General features: G+C 41.4%; 1 protein-coding gene across 1 annotated transcript in view; it reads left to right on the top strand.

Annotated features, from left to right (window-relative positions):
* The first annotated feature begins 372 nt into the window (after positions 1 to 372).
* Positions 373 to 17630, top strand: part of ARHGAP18 (Rho GTPase activating protein 18) — a 66443-nt gene continuing 49185 nt past the window's right edge. Inside the window, exon 1 of the mRNA XM_062488804.1 lies at positions 373 to 452. Within this exon, the coding sequence (XP_062344788.1) occupies positions 373 to 452 (80 nt within the window). The remainder of the gene's footprint in view (positions 453 to 17630) is intronic.

Below are 17630 nucleotides of genomic sequence, written 5' to 3'. Positions count from 1 at the left end.
CGCAGCAGTTCGCCCGCGGCAGCTGACTCGGGGCCGAAAGGGCAGCGACTTTTCTTTAATTGACGGAGTTCTCAGCGACACCTTCGGACAAACTCCAGCCTGCCCGGAGCACATTGGTTTCCCAGAGCCCGCGGCCTGAGGAAGCGCACAGGGCCGTAACGCGGCCCCCGACCGCCGCTCGGTCCCGCCGCCCTCGCCCGCGGGGCTCCCGAGCCGGGAGGAGGAGCACGGCCCCGCCGGGCCGCAGGAAGCGCTGCCGTCACCCGGCCCTGCCCCGCTGCGCTGCCGGCAGGAGGCTGGGCCGCGCCGGGCCGTAGCCGGGCCGCCCCGCTCCGCCTCGGTGTCTTCAGAAGGGATGCGGCGGGCAGCGCCATGAGCTGGCGGTCCGGCTCCCCCGGCGTGGTCCTCACCGCCTACCACCCCAGCGGCGGGGCCGGCGACGCCCCCGGCGGGTGAGTGGAGCTGCGGGCGGGAGGCAGGGAGGGCAGGAGGGCGCTGCCCGCGGCAGGTGCGCTCGGCGGGGGCGGCTGCGGCTGCCGCGCCGCGGAGGAGGAGCGCAGCCGGCTCCCGGGAACCTGTTGCGCGGGAGAAGGTGTTTTCTCCCGCCCTGGGACTAAAGGGTTTGCCCACTTTTGCGCTGTGTACCGCAGCTCCCAGAGGGCTTTTCCTTGGTTGGTTGGTTCGTCCCAAAGGGCTTTTTCCCCCACCCCTTTCTGTAACATGCTCCGCACGTCGAGGGAACCCCAGGAGTTTTGCTGGTCTGCCGGGAGCCGAGTGCGAGCATCAGGAACAGCAGCTGCCGGCTGTTGTTAGGGCATTTGTATCCAAGAGCAGTCCCGGGCCCGCCCGGGTGCGCTGTCGGTGTTAAACCCGAGCTGTTCTGGCTGGTGCGGTTTTAGGCTCGGATTGGGGAAGGTTTGTGGGTCGCAGCGGTGAATGCTGTCCCTTGGCCTCGGGGACGCTGAACCTCGGCGTTTTTGGGATCAGGCTGTCGGTGGGATGCTGTGCTTAGATTTTGTACCTTTTTTTTTAATGTGTTAAATGGGAGGAAGGTGTAGGTAATAACGAGACAAACTTTTTAAAGCACTTGTCATTGAAACTGATGACGGGCAAGGAGCCAGTTTCACTACACGAGGGCTGAGTACCTCCTAGTGCCTCACAGCACGTTTGGTATAGGCAGAAGTCACTGCTGGCTTTTCCGTAGCAGTGACCATAGGGGCTGCTCTGTAAAGAACTGGCTTTTGTCATTATGGCCCAATCAGTCTCTCCTCTTCCTTGCTGAAATTGTCAACAAAGGTCCCATTGATAAAGATGGGGCTTTTAATAATGCTGAGGAGCCACCTGAAACTGGGAAGGTGTTGAAACGAGCATACTGTTTCCGTGTGTGCATAGGAAGAGTGTGTGTGATCAAAGAGATGATAGTCTGATTAAAAGAAGAGAGAAGGCAGTACAGTGGGTCACCCTGGACAACAGATAACAGATGCACTGTGACTTATCACACCACGAGTCCACAATAAAAGCGAGGACTGAACTGAGAAATACCTCCTACCCCCTATTAGAACCACTAAGTTCTCTTTTTATTGAGGTATTTCCTTCTCCATGACTAATGTTATTTATCAGCCTCACCTGAAGTCCTGATGTCATCTTAGCTACATCTATAAGGGCTCTGCAGACCTGGCCATTTTCAGTGTAATACAAAATATGTATATTTTTTCAAGAAATCACAAAATCCAAAAACTTCTCTGTTATTAATTGTAGTGTGTCTTTGCCTCTCATAACTCCCCTCAAACTCCTCATGGAGGTGGAGGAATAAGTTAAGTAATGCTTTCCCCACTCCTTGGGATGACTTCTGAGTAAAGAAAGATCTGTGTATCTGTAGACTATTATGGTTGGTTCCTCTTGTAGCTGTCTGGACCCATGGCTCTAAGTAGCAGGTTCTTGGCCCCTAGAGGCCTGGGACATATGAGCACAGTCCCTCTCTGTGTCTTAAGAACACACACCATTAGGAGCAGCAATCTCCTGAGATTCCAGCTCCTCTGCAGCTGCTTCTGTGGACAGCCCTCTGGGTAAATTGGGACACTGCCAAGCAAGTAATAGCAATCCTTCACAAATTTTTCTGGTTTGGGATTAAGAGAAGGGGAAATAAATGGGAGAAGTGGTCTCATTTCCATACTTATAGCAAACAAATATGAGTGTTTCAGCTGTGCAGAACAGAGGATTCCCACAGTTAGTTTGCCCGAGTTCCACCACAGCAGTAGTACAGTTTTCCAGCCCATGCACATTTGCCACTTAGCTCATGAAACTAAAATCCTAAATATCTCTCTGCCTTTCTGCTGTGCCACTCTAAATTTGAACCTTAGGTCTGTTTGTGCTGTTTTTATTAACGAGGATCTCAGGTCCATGGTCCTGGTTGACCCACTCCCTCCTGTTGTGCATCCCCAGTGTCTTCCCACTTCTGAAGTGAGGGAGACTGGGAGTATTTTCATGGGAATAGGGAGGGAGGAGAGTGGCCACTTTTGGTTCTCTTTTGGTCTTTTTAGAAACAAACAAACAAAACTTTCCTGAAATAATGTAACATTTCTGTGGGATTTCTCTCCCATCCCCCTAGTTTAAGTACTTTCCTTCTTTGTCAACATTCCCAAGATGTGCAGAGCTGCATGATGCTGCATGATAATAATGCCCAAACCCATATAATTCTGAAATATTTTATGGAAATAAGTTCTTCCATTTGGCTCTTCACAGTGTGCAAGTGGACCAGTTCTGCAGCCCTGATTTCATGTTTTGTTGCTGATGTGAAATTGAGCTGATTTTGCCTTTTAACAAAATAACAAAATTAGATTAGAACCACTTTCAATATCTAGGTTAGCATCTCACTGCTAGTTTGAAAACTGTAAATTTTAACAGGGATCAGAATGTTAGGAAGCCAATGTAATACTGTACTTGTTGTAATGAACCAGCCCTTTTGGAAAGATTAATAGAGAAACTATGTTGAATTATTTTTTTCATAGGTATTCAAAACAGTGCATGTTGGTAATTGCTTTATCTTTAGAGGGAGGTGTGACACTGGTTCCTCCTGGAAAAAGCAATATGTTGGCTGTGTTCCAAACAAAGTGACAGCGTAGGAAAGAAAGAGCTATACTTCCCACCCATTGTTTTTTTTTCATAAGACTTAAAATATTACTGATCTACAACCTCAGTGTGATTACTTCCAAGTTTGTCAGTTTAGAAATATTGCCTTAACAGTAGTGATGCATGAAATAGCATCAGAGCTGCTGTCTTTTCCATAGAAAAGTTTATTTTGCATTTTGCTTTAAAGTAGCAGTTAAAGGATTAGCTTTATATGATGTAGATATTGGTTGTAGGTGATTTTTGTGGTATACCTAAATATTTATCTTAAAAACTTTCTTGAAAAAATAAAAAAGGCAGGATACACAGTATCAAATTAAATTTTAATAACATAATAACTTATTTAATAATTTAATATTTAATAACTCTCTTTTCCATATTGCCTTTATTTGCTTACTTTCAAGTTTTAACCTGTTAAATTCAGTAATGCTCTATTAGCTGTCATGCTACTTGGATTTTGGTGTCATCTCCTTTTCTTCATGATATCCATGAACAAAATTTTAAACAATTTCTTTCTGTGGAACCATTTGTTATTATTTGGGCTGGGGAAACCAAGAGTGAATCAGAGAGGTTTCAGTCCAAAACCATTTCAGTGACTGACCATAGGTATGTCACCCTCATACGTGTGAAATCCAAAACTGTAAGCATAGGTTAGGTTTCCAGTGCCATTTAGGTTCCTTGGGAATTTTACCCCATCTACTTTGGCAGAAAGCAGCACAGGTCCTGTGTCATATTTGCCAGGCACATGTAGGTGTTTCAGATAACAACGTTCTCCTCATATGGCTATGTGAGCTTACCCTCAGGCAATCAAATGCCACCTAGAGAGTCTTCTACAGGACTATTTCTGTCCTGAAAAGTGAGTGAATGTATGTGTGTATGCAAATATATGTATGTAAAAATGTTTCTTGAATGTGATTATAAGGCTGAGACCAAGCCTGGAGTATTCAGTTCATGCGGAATAGATTTATAAGAAGTGAATGCATGCAGTATACATGCAGAAGTAACTGAACTGCACCAACACACCAGTGCATGAGGCAAGTAAGCTTCTGCTGCATGGCATTCTCAAGGACTAATTTGCAAACTGTGTGATAGATAAATGATTCTGAATATGTTGGCCACTGGAGGTGGAGTTGCTATCCTCTCCATACCTCTCTCCTAATTTGGGATGCTGCTGTTCCATGTTGTCTCCTGTGATGCACCAGCTTGTCGTGTGACAGCCTCCCTGTATCTGTTTCCAGTGAGTCACTGTGCTTGCTCACCAGCATGTGCGCTTTTGCTGCCACTTCACCGCGCTGCATTAGCTTATGTTGGAAGATCAGTTCCAGTTTTGAAACTTTGCAAGCCAGTTTCTGTTTAACTTTGTATGCTTCCAAAGTGACTGTTAATCTTCATATTGCTGATGATAATTTAAGAAAGACTCCAGTGTTTCATAGAGCCTAGGACATGGCTGCTCCTCCTCAGAGGTTCTGCAGTTCTATGCAGTCTCCCTTCTTTAGATTTTTTAAAACATTTGGTTTGCTGATCTGCACTTGCAGAGTGAGAGCAATGAGTTGAGCTTCCCTGAGATGGAGGCCAGTTCTGGAAAAGAGTGTTGTAAGAGAGAGGATTGCTGCCACCTCAGGTCTCTTCTTTTGAGTGACACCTGCTGTTCAGAGCCTGCAGCCCTTGAGCTTCACCGTCCTGCTTTGTTACTGAGTCCAGCTGACTGGGAGATACCAGCTGAAGCTTGGCTATGTGTGGCAGTGAAACCAAGCAGTCTCAGCTGGGTTTTGTTGCAGAGCAGTGCCCCTTTTTGTGGGTTACTGTGTAAGTCTGCATAAACATAAGTATTTAATTTTATATATCTTTGTAAATATGGGCTTTACAGACTTAGTAGTGGTAACATGAGTTCACTCTGGGGACAAGCGAGTGACATAAAATACTTGGTGTTTTCTACAGACAGCTGTGGTCTAAATCACTCGCTGTTTGATCTCTTAGTAAGAAACCCAAATTACAAATGTCCTTTGAGCATGGAGAAATAACAAAGACTTCTGCTGTGAATTGCCCACAAGATATGATTTTTTTGAACATTGACCATAATAGACATTACAGATCACACGTACAAGTGGAGTTTATTCTTTTTTTGAACATTGACCATAATAGACATTACAGATCACATATACAAGTGGAGTTTATTCTTTCCTTACTGGAATAATCTGCCTCATTCTTTGTTCAAATCTGAAGTCTTAATAGTTTGTATCTCAAGCCGAGAAGAAATCTAGTAGTAAGTGTGAAAAATGCCTTTTTTCAAGGTCATTTTCCATCTCCTTTATTTCAGAGAGAAAAGTTCTCATTCCTTTGCCATTTTTTTCCTACCAGTGACTCACTCTTGGAACTGAAAAACAGTGAAATCTAGTATAAAGGAGTAAAGTACTGTGAGGGATACATATAATGCTCAGTGTACAAGCAGCAAACTCACAAGCTGATTACTCACAACTACCTAAAGTTGGTGGAGCATTTTGCAATTTCATTTGCAAGCTGCTTGTACAGAAGGGATTCCAGGTCCCTGCCGTCATCACAGCAATTGTTGTTCCTGACCCCTGTAACCTTTCATGATGCCAGTATATGGATGGCTCAACGCAGTACCTTCCACGTGTTGCTTTGCTTCTATAAAAGTGGAAAGAACTATCTGCAGAGCAAAGATCTATCCCACTACAGCTGGCTTTACAAAACCATCGCAATTTTTTATCTGCTACAGGTTTTGCATGAGCACTGTCTTCATCTGAATGCATTAGAAGAATCTTTCCTGCCTTGGGGTTGACTGCTAATTTGAACAAAGTTCATTGTCCAGTGCTTACCAACATCTTCAGGTAGAGCTGACAGGCAATAAGGCACAAAGTTGCTTTATTTAGAATTGCTTCTGTGTCTTTTGTACTTCATGCATGTATACATATGGAGTATACAGCAGACCCTTAATGTGTTGCTGGGTTACTGATGTATTAATCCCAGTAACTTGATCTACTGACAGCAAGATGTGGTATCCTAACATTTCCTGCTTCCTTGATTCTGGATTCCTGCTTCGTGGGGTTCCCCATCTTCCAGTTTGCACCTTATTTCTACTTTGAATTTATCTTGCTCCTGCCTTTGGTTCTTGCTAAGTCTTGCCACCCCATTAAAAAGCCCTCCTAGTGCCTGTTACCTGTGGTCAGCTTTCCACTGGATTTTATCTTGGTGGGCAGAACAGATGATCCTCTTTGGGCCTTTGTTTCTTCAGGCTGAAGATTCTTTTTGTGACACTTTTCTTCCTCATTTCAGCATCCGTCTTTACATTTACCCTCCTACTCTGCTTCTCCTTCACCCCCTAGCATGAGTTTCAGGCAGTGATCGGTGTCGGGAGTGTAACCAATACTGACAAAATCACTTCCTTGCTGCAGATTACCACTTCAGCCAATTGTGTATACTGCAGTTTTGTCATCTTGTTTTTCCAAGAATCTTGGTAGAATTCCCTTCAATTTGCATGTCGTTTTTGAGCCCTAGATGTGCTGAAGCTCTTTCAGTGCAGTCCTTGTTGTGCAGACATGGTCACTGTTTCTTGCACTTAGACATCCATGCCACATCTGTCAGGATGATAAAACAACATTATTTCAAGAAGCCTAGTTCAGTAGGTGACTTAGATTATTTTATGTTGTGGGTGTAGATTTAATGTCCTTCACTATCAGGGCAAACAATCGAGTTCTGTTTTGTGTCAGGCAGACCCTAAAATAGATACAAAGAGTAATTCTGCTCAATCTATAGAGTGACATATCATAAAGGAGGAAAATCAGGGCCGGTATATAGGTTTTCTTTTTTACTTTAAAAACATACAGAGTATGAGTTGTCATGGTTGTTTAACTATTAGGAAGGGGAAACTTAAAGGCCTTTTGTATATTTTAATTATCGGCTTTCTCTTTTTTGCTTGAGTGTGTACAAAAATCTGGATGATACTGAGCACGATGCAATGTATTACTAGATGTGCTATTATAAATGTGTAGACTTTATGAAAAACTGGAATGGAACTGGTCAACAAAGTGCCAGAAGAGCTGTGTAAATCTGTACCTCTGCATTCTAAGTGTGGCATAGTGGCATAGTTCTCTAGTGTTTCTCCAAGTTCTTTCTCTTTGATGAGCACAGTTGTTAAATTTGTTTTTGAGTAAAACTAATGGCATTTTGAGTCTGCTGATATTGGCACTAGATTAAAAACGTTACAAACTAATATTATTGCCAATATTTTACTCTTGTTTTGTAACTGTTACTCGTGAAGCAGGAGCTGAAAGCTGTAAGGCTTTAAAAGGTTGCTTGTACATTTGCAGTGCCAGCACCTTTCTCTATTGTTGGTGCTTTTTTTCACTGGAGTTACTAAAAGTGCACCTTCGGGTTTTTTTGTCTCTACAGCTGAAGGGAGGCTGTAATTACAGTAAGTGATTACAGCGAGGTCTCTGCTGTGAATGTTGCAGATTCACCTATGCATGACTCACTGACTGTTGTTCCAGACTCCTCAGTAAATCTGCTTTGCCAGGGGAAGAAAAATACTCTGCTCATAAGCTTTCAGTACTTGCAATGTGCCAACAGACTATTTTGTGAGGGCTACTTGTTTTGCAGTGAACACACCTCAACCTTGGAGTTGTGCTTTCAAAATAATCATGTTCACGCAGGTAATTTAAATATTTACAGCCAAATAAATAGGCAAAAAAAAAAAAGAGAGGGGGGTGTTGTTCCTTAGTATTTGGATGTGTAAAAATAGACAGACTTGATTAATTCCTTAAGAACAATTTTAGCCGTCGTTTTCTGAGGTATATGTCTGATGATATAATGAGCAGTGTATGGGATGAGCACCTCTGTACTCCCAAAAAAGTTGAAGCCATGAACTTATTCTTTGGTGGCTGTTTTGGGCTAGCTCTCTTGTATTACAGCAGAATAAAAGGATGCACAGATATAGTTATGTACCTGTCATATTTTCATGTGAGGGTAAGCTTCTCAATATTATCTCTTGTTCTGACTGTTCCCTGCCTTTCCTGATACAGCATCCCAATCCTGTTAGACTAGAAATTATTTCTTGATAATTTCAGATGTTTTATCTGTCATCTTTCTACAATGGCCTTCTTTCCTAGAGAGACTTCTTAGGCCAAAAGATGAAAATAAATATGTGTTAAAATGCTTCCTCCACAGGGCCCCCAGTATGCTTGGGGGACTGAAAACGGTTTGGGGTAAAATGTTTGTGGTGGGTACAGCATACATGAGAAAGCAACAAAGTAAGAATAGCATTGTCTTCAACAAATAAATACCTTGTCACGCATACCAGTGCCCAACTGCAGCAGAACACTTAGCACTTTTGCTTGATTTAGCATCAGTATGAATCTTCAATTATTCACTCCTCCAACTCCTTTTTCTTCTATTCCAGCAGTCCCTAAACCACCCCAACAGCTTCTACTCTGGCTTTGGGAAGTCAGATATTTTGAATTCATATCCCTGTTTGAAAAACAGGAAAATAATTAGGGTGAAGTGTGAAAATTGTTTGGTCGGAGTTCAGCAATATGTGCTTAGTAAGGTACATTGCTCATTTTTTAGTGTTTTTAATCAGTTGATGGTTTTTAGCAGATTTTTATGTAATTGTTAGAACAATGTTGGGACTCAAGGGCACTGATGAAGTATCATCTCTATCAGAAATTTTTTGCCTATAGTAAAATACGACAGCAAGGTCCAGGAGTATACTGTATCCAGAGATAACAGGGAATTTTGCTATGGATTAAGAAAGTGCAAGATTGAAGTTTAGCTGCATTAATAAAGCAAAAAGTTCTTGTAGGCTTGAGATAGCCCAACAATTCATGTAATAATTGTGGTTATAGCTGTAGTTATGAGTCTGTGATTCCAGGTACAAAGCAAGAGGCTTGGAACAAGAAGCTTTGTCTACTGGGCAGAGAGGAAGCTCTGCCACTGCTGTCTCATGCACACAGCTGTGGCTCAGTGACCAGTCACAGCAGGACACCAGAACTATGGTTACCACAGGCCAGTGCAAGATGCCTTCTGTCTCAGCAGTTGCAAAGAGGATGAGAGGTCCTACAGATCTGAGTGTAGCTTCTGAAGCCTCTCAGCCTACTTGTCTTTGCCACAGCTAGATAAGGGAATATTGATAATGGTGTTATCATTCTGGGAGTGGTCATCAGCATCATTATAACTCCATCCAGAGGGTGGACTTTAGTGTCCTGCTAAACTCATTTGGGTGGCTTGCCTGTGTTAGTTATCTTCTGAAAAATCTCTGTTTCAGGTAGACTTGAGAAATGTCTTCATGTTCTGTTGAAAAGAGGTAATATTTGATGAAACTTTTTCTTCCCACTCAGAGTGTTTCCTAAGGCTTGTTCTGAACCAGCAGAAGTTTTGATGTGCAGTGATGGTGGGTGCAGGTCATGGTCATAGTAGGCTGAGATAAATGGGGCTGAAAAGAGTGGGGAACACCACTTAGAGTTTCTTTCCATCTCTCACCTTCCTAATATTTTTATTACCCTGACATTGGCATTTCTGAGTTGACTGAAGTGGGTTGAGCCAGATTAACAAAAAATTCAACTGAAAGCAGTATTTTTTGGAAGTGTTGTCTTGGGGCAGATTAGTTCCTTAATCTAACTCAGCAAATTACTGCATCAGTGATGGTGTTGGCACAAGGGGAGTGCAGGAAACTTACAGGAAAAGGGGGTTTGATAGAAGCTTCTGGCAGTAGCCTACATCTCTGCCAAATTAATGTGATTGCTGTGGGGCTGTGATTTGACAAGGTAACTCATTTTTATGAGTCCTAGTAGTGGCTATGGCCACATCCTGTGAGAGGCTCATCTGAAATAATTTAGCTCCATTGGTTCAGTTTTGTTGGAAAGATATTTGATGGCTTAACTTTGTACTGGCAGGTTTTTAGTCAGTTCAGGTACAACTTCTCCTTTAACAACCGCTCTAAAGGTGGTGTAAGCTTATTCTCCAGCTCATTTAGTCCTGACTCATGCTGTTCAGTGATTCAGTCATGTGCACGGCCTCTACCTGCAAAAGGCAGGCTGTGATGTGAGAAAAGATCCTTGGAATCCAGGTGCACTTCACTGGAGGTAACACCTGGACTCCTCGGGAAGAGCTGCCCTTAATTTACCTTTCCTTCATCATCTACACGTGTCACTGTGCAGTCTGCCTCACTGAAAGAAACAAAAGCCCAGCTTGGATTCCCACAGACTTTAATGAGGTAAATAAAAGTGCAGTTTCTAAATTATGGTTGGTCATCCACTGATAAGCTCTTAAAAGCTTGCTGATCTGTGCTTTGTTTAAACACACCTTTCTTTGCTCTGAACTTTGCACTAAAGAGATTGCTTTGGTTTCTTAGTGCCCAAGGTAGTGCATGAAAACAGTTTTGGGAATGAGAAGTATGGTCAGAATAGCTTGCATGATTTCCTATAGGAAACAGAACCTAACTTTGAATTTCAGTAATATTTTGTGGTTTAAGAGTAAAAAAGGCTAAGATATATTTGTAAAATATCCTGGATATTTAATAGTTGATTATATTATGTACTAATGAAAATGTCAAAACATCTGACCAGTGCCTGTCTTCCTTTTCCTGAAAAGGGTGTTTACACTATGATGCTTGTTCTCCTTTGAGGTGAAAGCTAAGAAAGGGACTGTATTTGCTTGAACTCCTTACTGTGGATAGTACATACAAGAACAAACTAACACAGAATCTTTTTTTCTTCTAGCAAGTAGGAGCTGCTTATGAAAGTTCCTGGGAAATGATGAGCTTCATGCTGTATTTGGCACTTTGGACTTGAAATTAGAAAACAGCTTGTGAAGATGTATGGTATAAAAATTCATGTGATTTGTCACAATGTTTAGGTTTTTTTGGTCTTGCTTGAGTTTTTGAAGAGATTGTTTTAGAAAGGTTTGTCATTCTGTATTAGGGAGTATAAGGAAAACATTAACTTACATATTTTTGCTCATGTCTGTTTGCAGAACTATTTGATATGGTTCTTAGTAAATACAGACCTCAGTACAGCTTGTTGAAATTTCTCTTAATTTACAATATATGCGTAAATTTAATCTCTGACATTCAGATTAGGCATAAATTGGGTTTTGGTTGTATGATTTAGCAGAAGATGCTAAGTGAGATCAGGTTAATTAGCAGGTGAGAGCTAGGGTGAAAAAATTCATCTGTAGCCAGACTGTTGGTCAGCACAGGGCTGTGCCAGTGAGAAGTGGGGCATGGGACAGGATGGAGCGAGATGAAATGGGGTGACAAAGCACCCAGCATAAGCAACCTTAAATGACAGTTTTTTCAAACCTTTCAAACTGAGTACTGTAATCTCAGCTTGAATGTAAAAGTCTGTAGGAGCCTGGGACCAGGTTCTTGGCTATTTTTTAGCAGCAATAATGTTCCTTCCTTTATGAATGCTGAGTTTCCTCCTGGAAAACAAATGATTGGGCTGTGCTGAGTAGTGGCACATCTCCTCTGCACTGTGCTCAGACTGTAGCCCAGCATCCGCATCACCCCATCAGACAGCTGTGTAGCTGTATTCGTGAGTTTGAGCCTAGGCTGAGAAACCTTCCCTTCATCCTCCTTGGTCTTCAGCTTTCTGAGTTCATTTTCCCCCCTGTGTGTGGCAGGGTGTGGACACAGGTGCATAACCTCTGATTCTGGACAACATTTGGTGCCTTTTGTGTCTTGATCTGTTATGTTATTCTCCTGAGGTTTTTTAAGCCTCTATTTCTTTCTCACCCTCCAAGTTTTGTCACATAAGTATAAAAATGTATAAAGTATAAAAAAATCTAAAAAGCATAAAAATGTGATTCAATTTTGATCCAAAGGTGCTTCAATAATTAAGAAATATTTCTCTAGGTAGATTATCTTGAACAAATCATTAGGAAGAGATGCTGTTCTTATTAAATAGAAAATCAAGGTTACATCTGCTGTCCTGGTTTCAGCTAGGAGAGAGTTAATTTTCCTTTTAGTGCCTGGCACAGTGCTGTGTTTTAGAATCAGTACAAGGATAATGTCAATAACACACTGATGTTTTAGTTGTCGCTCATTAGTGCTTACTTACAGTCAAGGGCTGTGTAAGTCAAGTGTCCTGTGCTCTGCCAGCAGTCAAGTGAGTAAGAAGCCAGAGAGAGCAAGGCCAGGACAGCTGACCTAAACTGGACAAAGGGATATTCCATACTACAGAGTGTCATGTTGAGTATATAAACTAGGAGGAGTTGGCCAGGAGGGGCTGATCGCTGCTCAGGTATGGGCTGGGCGTTGGTCAGTGGGTGGAGATCAACTTTATTGTGCATCACTTGTGTTTTCCATTGTGTTTTTACTCCATTATGCTGCTACCCTGTTGACCTGAGAAAGTATTCTCTGTTTCTATTTCAGTTGACATTACCTTACTTTTGAAGGACTTTGGAACTGCTAAACATATTTTGTACTTATCCTTCTTTTTCTTTTCTTTTTTTTTTCTGGTACATTACTTATTTTTTAATTGAAAGATACATTTATGCCAGTATAGTCTTTATAGAATGATTTTCTATCTAATGTTAAGAATTTTTAGTCACTTGCCTGTAGTTTAAGTTACAGCAAGATTCTTCTGAAGATTGATGAAATTGATCCAAGTCAAAATATTAATATGAAGTTAGACTTTTTTAATTAAGGTGAAAATTTAAAACTCTTCGGGTAAACATATCTTAAAAGTATAAGATACTTTTGCAAGTAGAATGAATACTTTGCACAGTAACTAATGAGGGAATTGTAGTATTTTTTGTTATTTATTATACTATATGTTATTATACTATATTTAATAGTATTTTATTGTATATTTTTATTGTTACCTATTATTTTGGTTGTGTCCTTTGCTGTTAGCTAGCCAGAGATGAACCTTTGTCCCACTTCAAGCTGCTGTTCTCACAAGAAACCATTGTTAATACTTAAAACAGGAAAATTACTTAAAATAACTCCCAACGTGCCTTGTCATCTTCAAGAAAAAGACTTTATTCTAGTGATATGTGAGCTGCCCTGTAGATGACCTCACTAGCTCTGGAGGTGTAGAGCATGAATTTCCCAAGTCTTTTTCCTGATCCCTTAGTACAATGTATCCATCACTGATAGCATCAGTGGGTGAAACAGTAGCTTGTCAATTTTGCCTCAGGAAGTCCACCATCACCAAGCTTTGTGAGTTGGTGTGTCATGCAGTTTGCTTCCAGCTGGTTGCCATCAGAGAATGTGAGAGTGGGACTACAGTGAGTTGTCATGGGACGTTCAGCTGTGCCAGGCTGCTAACAGGAGATTCATACCCATTTAGTTTCTTAAGGAGGAAGCTTAAGACCCTAAGAGCAGAAGAGAATACTGTTTTATGTTTTTCCATTACGGAGGATCCCTCATGCCACAGGTTTTGCTTTCTCAGAGCATCTGCTTTGCATGGTTGTCACCAACATGCTGCTGCTGTGCAGGTGAGAGTTTGCCTGCTCGTTATCTGCCTGAGCGAGCATTCCATAACATTGAGGAAATTGTTAGAGTTAGGGAGATATGAGGAACACACTTTGCATGTTCCTTCAGCCAGGTACACCAGGGTCTGCTAGCCCCTGATTCTCTGGCTTGATAGTTTGGAAGAAGGGTGAGGTATGTGGCATATCCAGGGTAGTGGACAGATGTGACCCTGTATACTCTACTACCCTTGAAGGATGCCTTGCAATAGGATTACCTCTGGGATTAAATGGGATTAAGGAAAAATTAATTGCAAGGTCCATCTCAAGTCCTTTGTACAGTTCTGGGAGTTCAAGTTTTCTGCTGTGTCAAGATTAATGAGCAGTATTTTTGGGAAGTGGCTTAACTACTCGAAAGATGACTTTGTTACTTTGGATGACTGCTGGTGGAAGAAAACCTAGCAGTTGGCTGGAGGTGCAGTGCTGAGGTGATGCTGATGCTGTTTCCATGGATGTTGACTCATCACTATTTCTGAATAAGGAATTATTCTCTGCTGTGGCCTCAGAGAGTTAACTTTTGCACTGGGCTGGTGGCATGATTCAGTTGTATGTTTAGTTGGCTCTGCTCAATATTATCACATGATCCTCTGAGAGTCCTGGTAGCAATTTCCCATTTAATCTCTCGTAGTAAAGAGACACCTTTGCCCTTCTCCTGAATTGCACTGAATGTACAACAGGCTGGCTGCCTTACTGCTTGTGCTGACTTGGTGGAGCCTGCTGGTAAGGATGGGAAGATCCCAGGATCTAGCACATGGTTGTTTCGGGGTATGGATTTAGGCTGCTCTGAGAAGTGTTGGCTTTATGTGGGGTGAGGTGGCCTGGAGATGTTGTGCTTGGGGGCACCCCCTGGGGCACTCTGAGGCTGCACAGGAGTGAAGCTTGTATGAGCAAAGAAGGAACCAGAGCAAAAGCACTGCTTTGGCACTCTTGGTGAAGAAGCAGCTTTGTTATTTCATTGTTTAAAACAATTGTGTATATACTGGTAGTAAAGGTCATATTTATTCTGAGAGGGCATCATACAAATAATTCTAACTGATTTACCTCCAAGTGAGGGGCCATGAGACAACAAAAAAGGGGAAATTAAATCAGTTGCCCAGAGGGCACAGTCAATGAAAATATCCCTAAATTCTTCACTGGACCTTCCTGACCTTCAAAGATGAAGGACATGAGAGCAGATCTAGTATAAACACTCAACAAGGGTGGCAGAAACTGTAAAATACAGACACCAGTTTTGAATTTAGAGAACTGAGAATTGAGAAAATAGTATAATATAGGTATATGGACATTTGTCCTCTTTGGAAGTCTCCTTTTCATCTTTATGTTAAAATGTGTTGTAAATTTCCTGTTGGAGTTTCTACATCAATTGCTATTCCTCTGTTGACTTTCATTGTAGGTTTTAAATGCTTTTCATGCTGACAAGTGTGTGATTCATTTCTGCGTCAGTCTGTCAGCACTTCTATAGTTCTTTTCAAGTGACTTTGTCCAGGTGCTTTATTTTGGCAAAGGAATTATTCTTTATCCTGAGATAGAATTGGCTACTTATATGATCAAATATTTCTTGAATCCACATAAGCTTTTAAAAATGCAAGTGTGCATTTTCACTGCCACTAGAATTAAAAAGGAGTTTAGTTAAATACCTCTGGTAGGAAGGGATTTAACTGTGTCACCGTGCCTGAGCTGAGAGGATGTATTTGTCAACCAGCTCTGGCCCAGAGATGTTCAGTCCCTCCATTTGCTGTTGCTGTGTACTGGTTCCCTAATTTTTAGGGTGTGTGGGTGCTCCCTTCAGTGCTGGAAAGCCAGCAAGATGCTGCCCATTGTGGTGAGGGTGTCATGAGGGCTGAGGACAGAACAGGACAGAGTGATCAGGCAGTGCAGCTGGGCAGGGGGGGAGTGAAGGACTCCTTGGGTATCCTGCAGCTTCTGTTCTGGTTTGCCTCACACTGGTTCCTGCTGCCTGAAAATGTCTCTGCTCTGTGCACCAATGTCAGGCCCAATCTGGGTGCCTTCCCTTCCTCTACCCACCCACTCCCTGCTCTTTCCCCCCCGAACTGCAGGCTTAGGTCACTGTCATAATATGATGCTTTCAATTTAATTGAAATGGAGTTTTCATATATGACTTAGTATTGCATGCAGCAAATGTTTTTTATTTCCCTGTGTACATATTATATCGTATAAGAACATATGGTATTAATTTGTAGATGTGTCTCATAATGGGAAGTACAGCTGTCTAGCATGAGGAGTTTGATCCTGTAACTAAAAATCATGGATAGCAATACTCACGAGTGCTTTAACATTGCTCTTGTTTTTCTGTACACTGTGTGTTACACATGGCAAAAGAAAATATGAATTTGTATTTATAGAGGCATCTGCATATGGATTGTGCCTTATTTCACGTTTAATGTGTTACATGTGAAGTATTGTATTTAATTTTCCTTGATTATTACTGGGATCTGTAATTGTAGCTACTTAGTATTACAAGTAGGTGCTATTTTTGCCCTGTTTATGCAAAGGAATATGTCTGAAGTTAAAGGTGGGGATAGAACCTCTAGATTCATGGGGAAAAGGAGGAGTGCAATGTCATTTTTGTTTGCATTTTTTTTTTTGCTGGCAGTTAGCCCTCCGCTGAAGTATTTTGTTCGGGAATGCAGGGTAAGGGTTACAGCAAATATTAGTGATGCAATGATGTTGAAAAGCCAGACTAATGTTTCATATAACTGATCAATATCTTTCAAAACAGACTGATACCTTTTTAGAACAATTATAATGGAGAATGTTATCAGCTAAAAAACCATGTAGGCTGTCACATGTTAATTTAGAAACCAATATCTTTCATATTTTTAAGATGTAGGTAAATAAAGGGATGTCAGGGATGAAAACAAAGGATCTTCCTAAATAATTTATATTAAGAGACATCAACTAGATAAATTACAAATCTAAAACCAGACTTTTTTTTTTTACTACCTGTATTTAACATAGAAATACCAGAATTCTTGCAGACCCCATCTGCATCCTCTTTGATGAGTGTAATTTAAACTAAAGTTGGTAAGAGCTCCTTTGGTTTTCTCTTTCTTTTTTTTCTCATTTCACTAGTAGAACTTTTTCTTTTCAGCTGCAGAGCAAGTAGTGACTGTTGTATTTCCCTTTCTGACCAGACCTGTACAATCCCTCTTGCTGCCTTAAAATATGACAGCAGTCTCCCCTGACTATATCAAGTTTTCATGCACTCACTTCCTAGGTACCCACCTGGAATGGAGACTGCTTACACCAAAAAAAATCACATGGACTACATGTGATCATAGGATCAAATAATAATAAAATACGTAAAAGATGGTTTTTTAGGGTTTGTTTTTAATTTTGAATGGTTGTTTCTGTTAAATGATCGATATTTAATTTGCATGTTTTGTTTAGTCTTTTCTTAATTTTAAGTATTTGTTTCATTTTTCCCTGTGTTGTTTGGTTTGTATTATGTTCTCTTTTCCCCCCCTCTCCTGGAACAAAACAAAAACTCTTTCAAATCCTTTCTGTTGAAGTTTTGGTTTTGTATTCAAGTCCTGGTGCCCAGGGACAGCTTGTGGACAGGTAGCACAGGTAGTATAACACTGTGGTAGGCTACCTCCCAAACTTGCACACAAACACATCTGTATATTCAGACTGGAAGCTCTACATCTGTATTTTTAATTTGTATGTAGGTGACAGGATAGAAAAATAAAATCTGTGATCCTGCAAGCTTCCTGTTTGCTTCATTGCCTACTGACATTTAAGAACTACCCAAGAAAAATGAGAAGGGGTGTATTGATGTTATTTTGTTTTGTTTAGTGATTTCCTTGCTTGATCATAGGATGAGAAGCCTTTGGAAGTGCTTGTTAGCAAAGTTAACAGACCTCAGGTTGGCTTGGGTCTGCAGTACTCTTATTGCAGACAGTTCAGTTGTTGCACATCAGGAACAGGTATTTCCCAGGAATATTTGCTTAGAAGAAGGAATTTGATAGGGAAGGAGGCATCACAAAGAC

Source organism: Cinclus cinclus, chromosome 3 (assembly GCF_963662255.1).
Source record: "Cinclus cinclus chromosome 3, bCinCin1.1, whole genome shotgun sequence".
NCBI classification, from domain to species: domain Eukaryota; kingdom Metazoa; phylum Chordata; class Aves; order Passeriformes; family Cinclidae; genus Cinclus; species Cinclus cinclus.
This window is presented reverse-complemented; position numbering and strand designations above follow the sequence as displayed.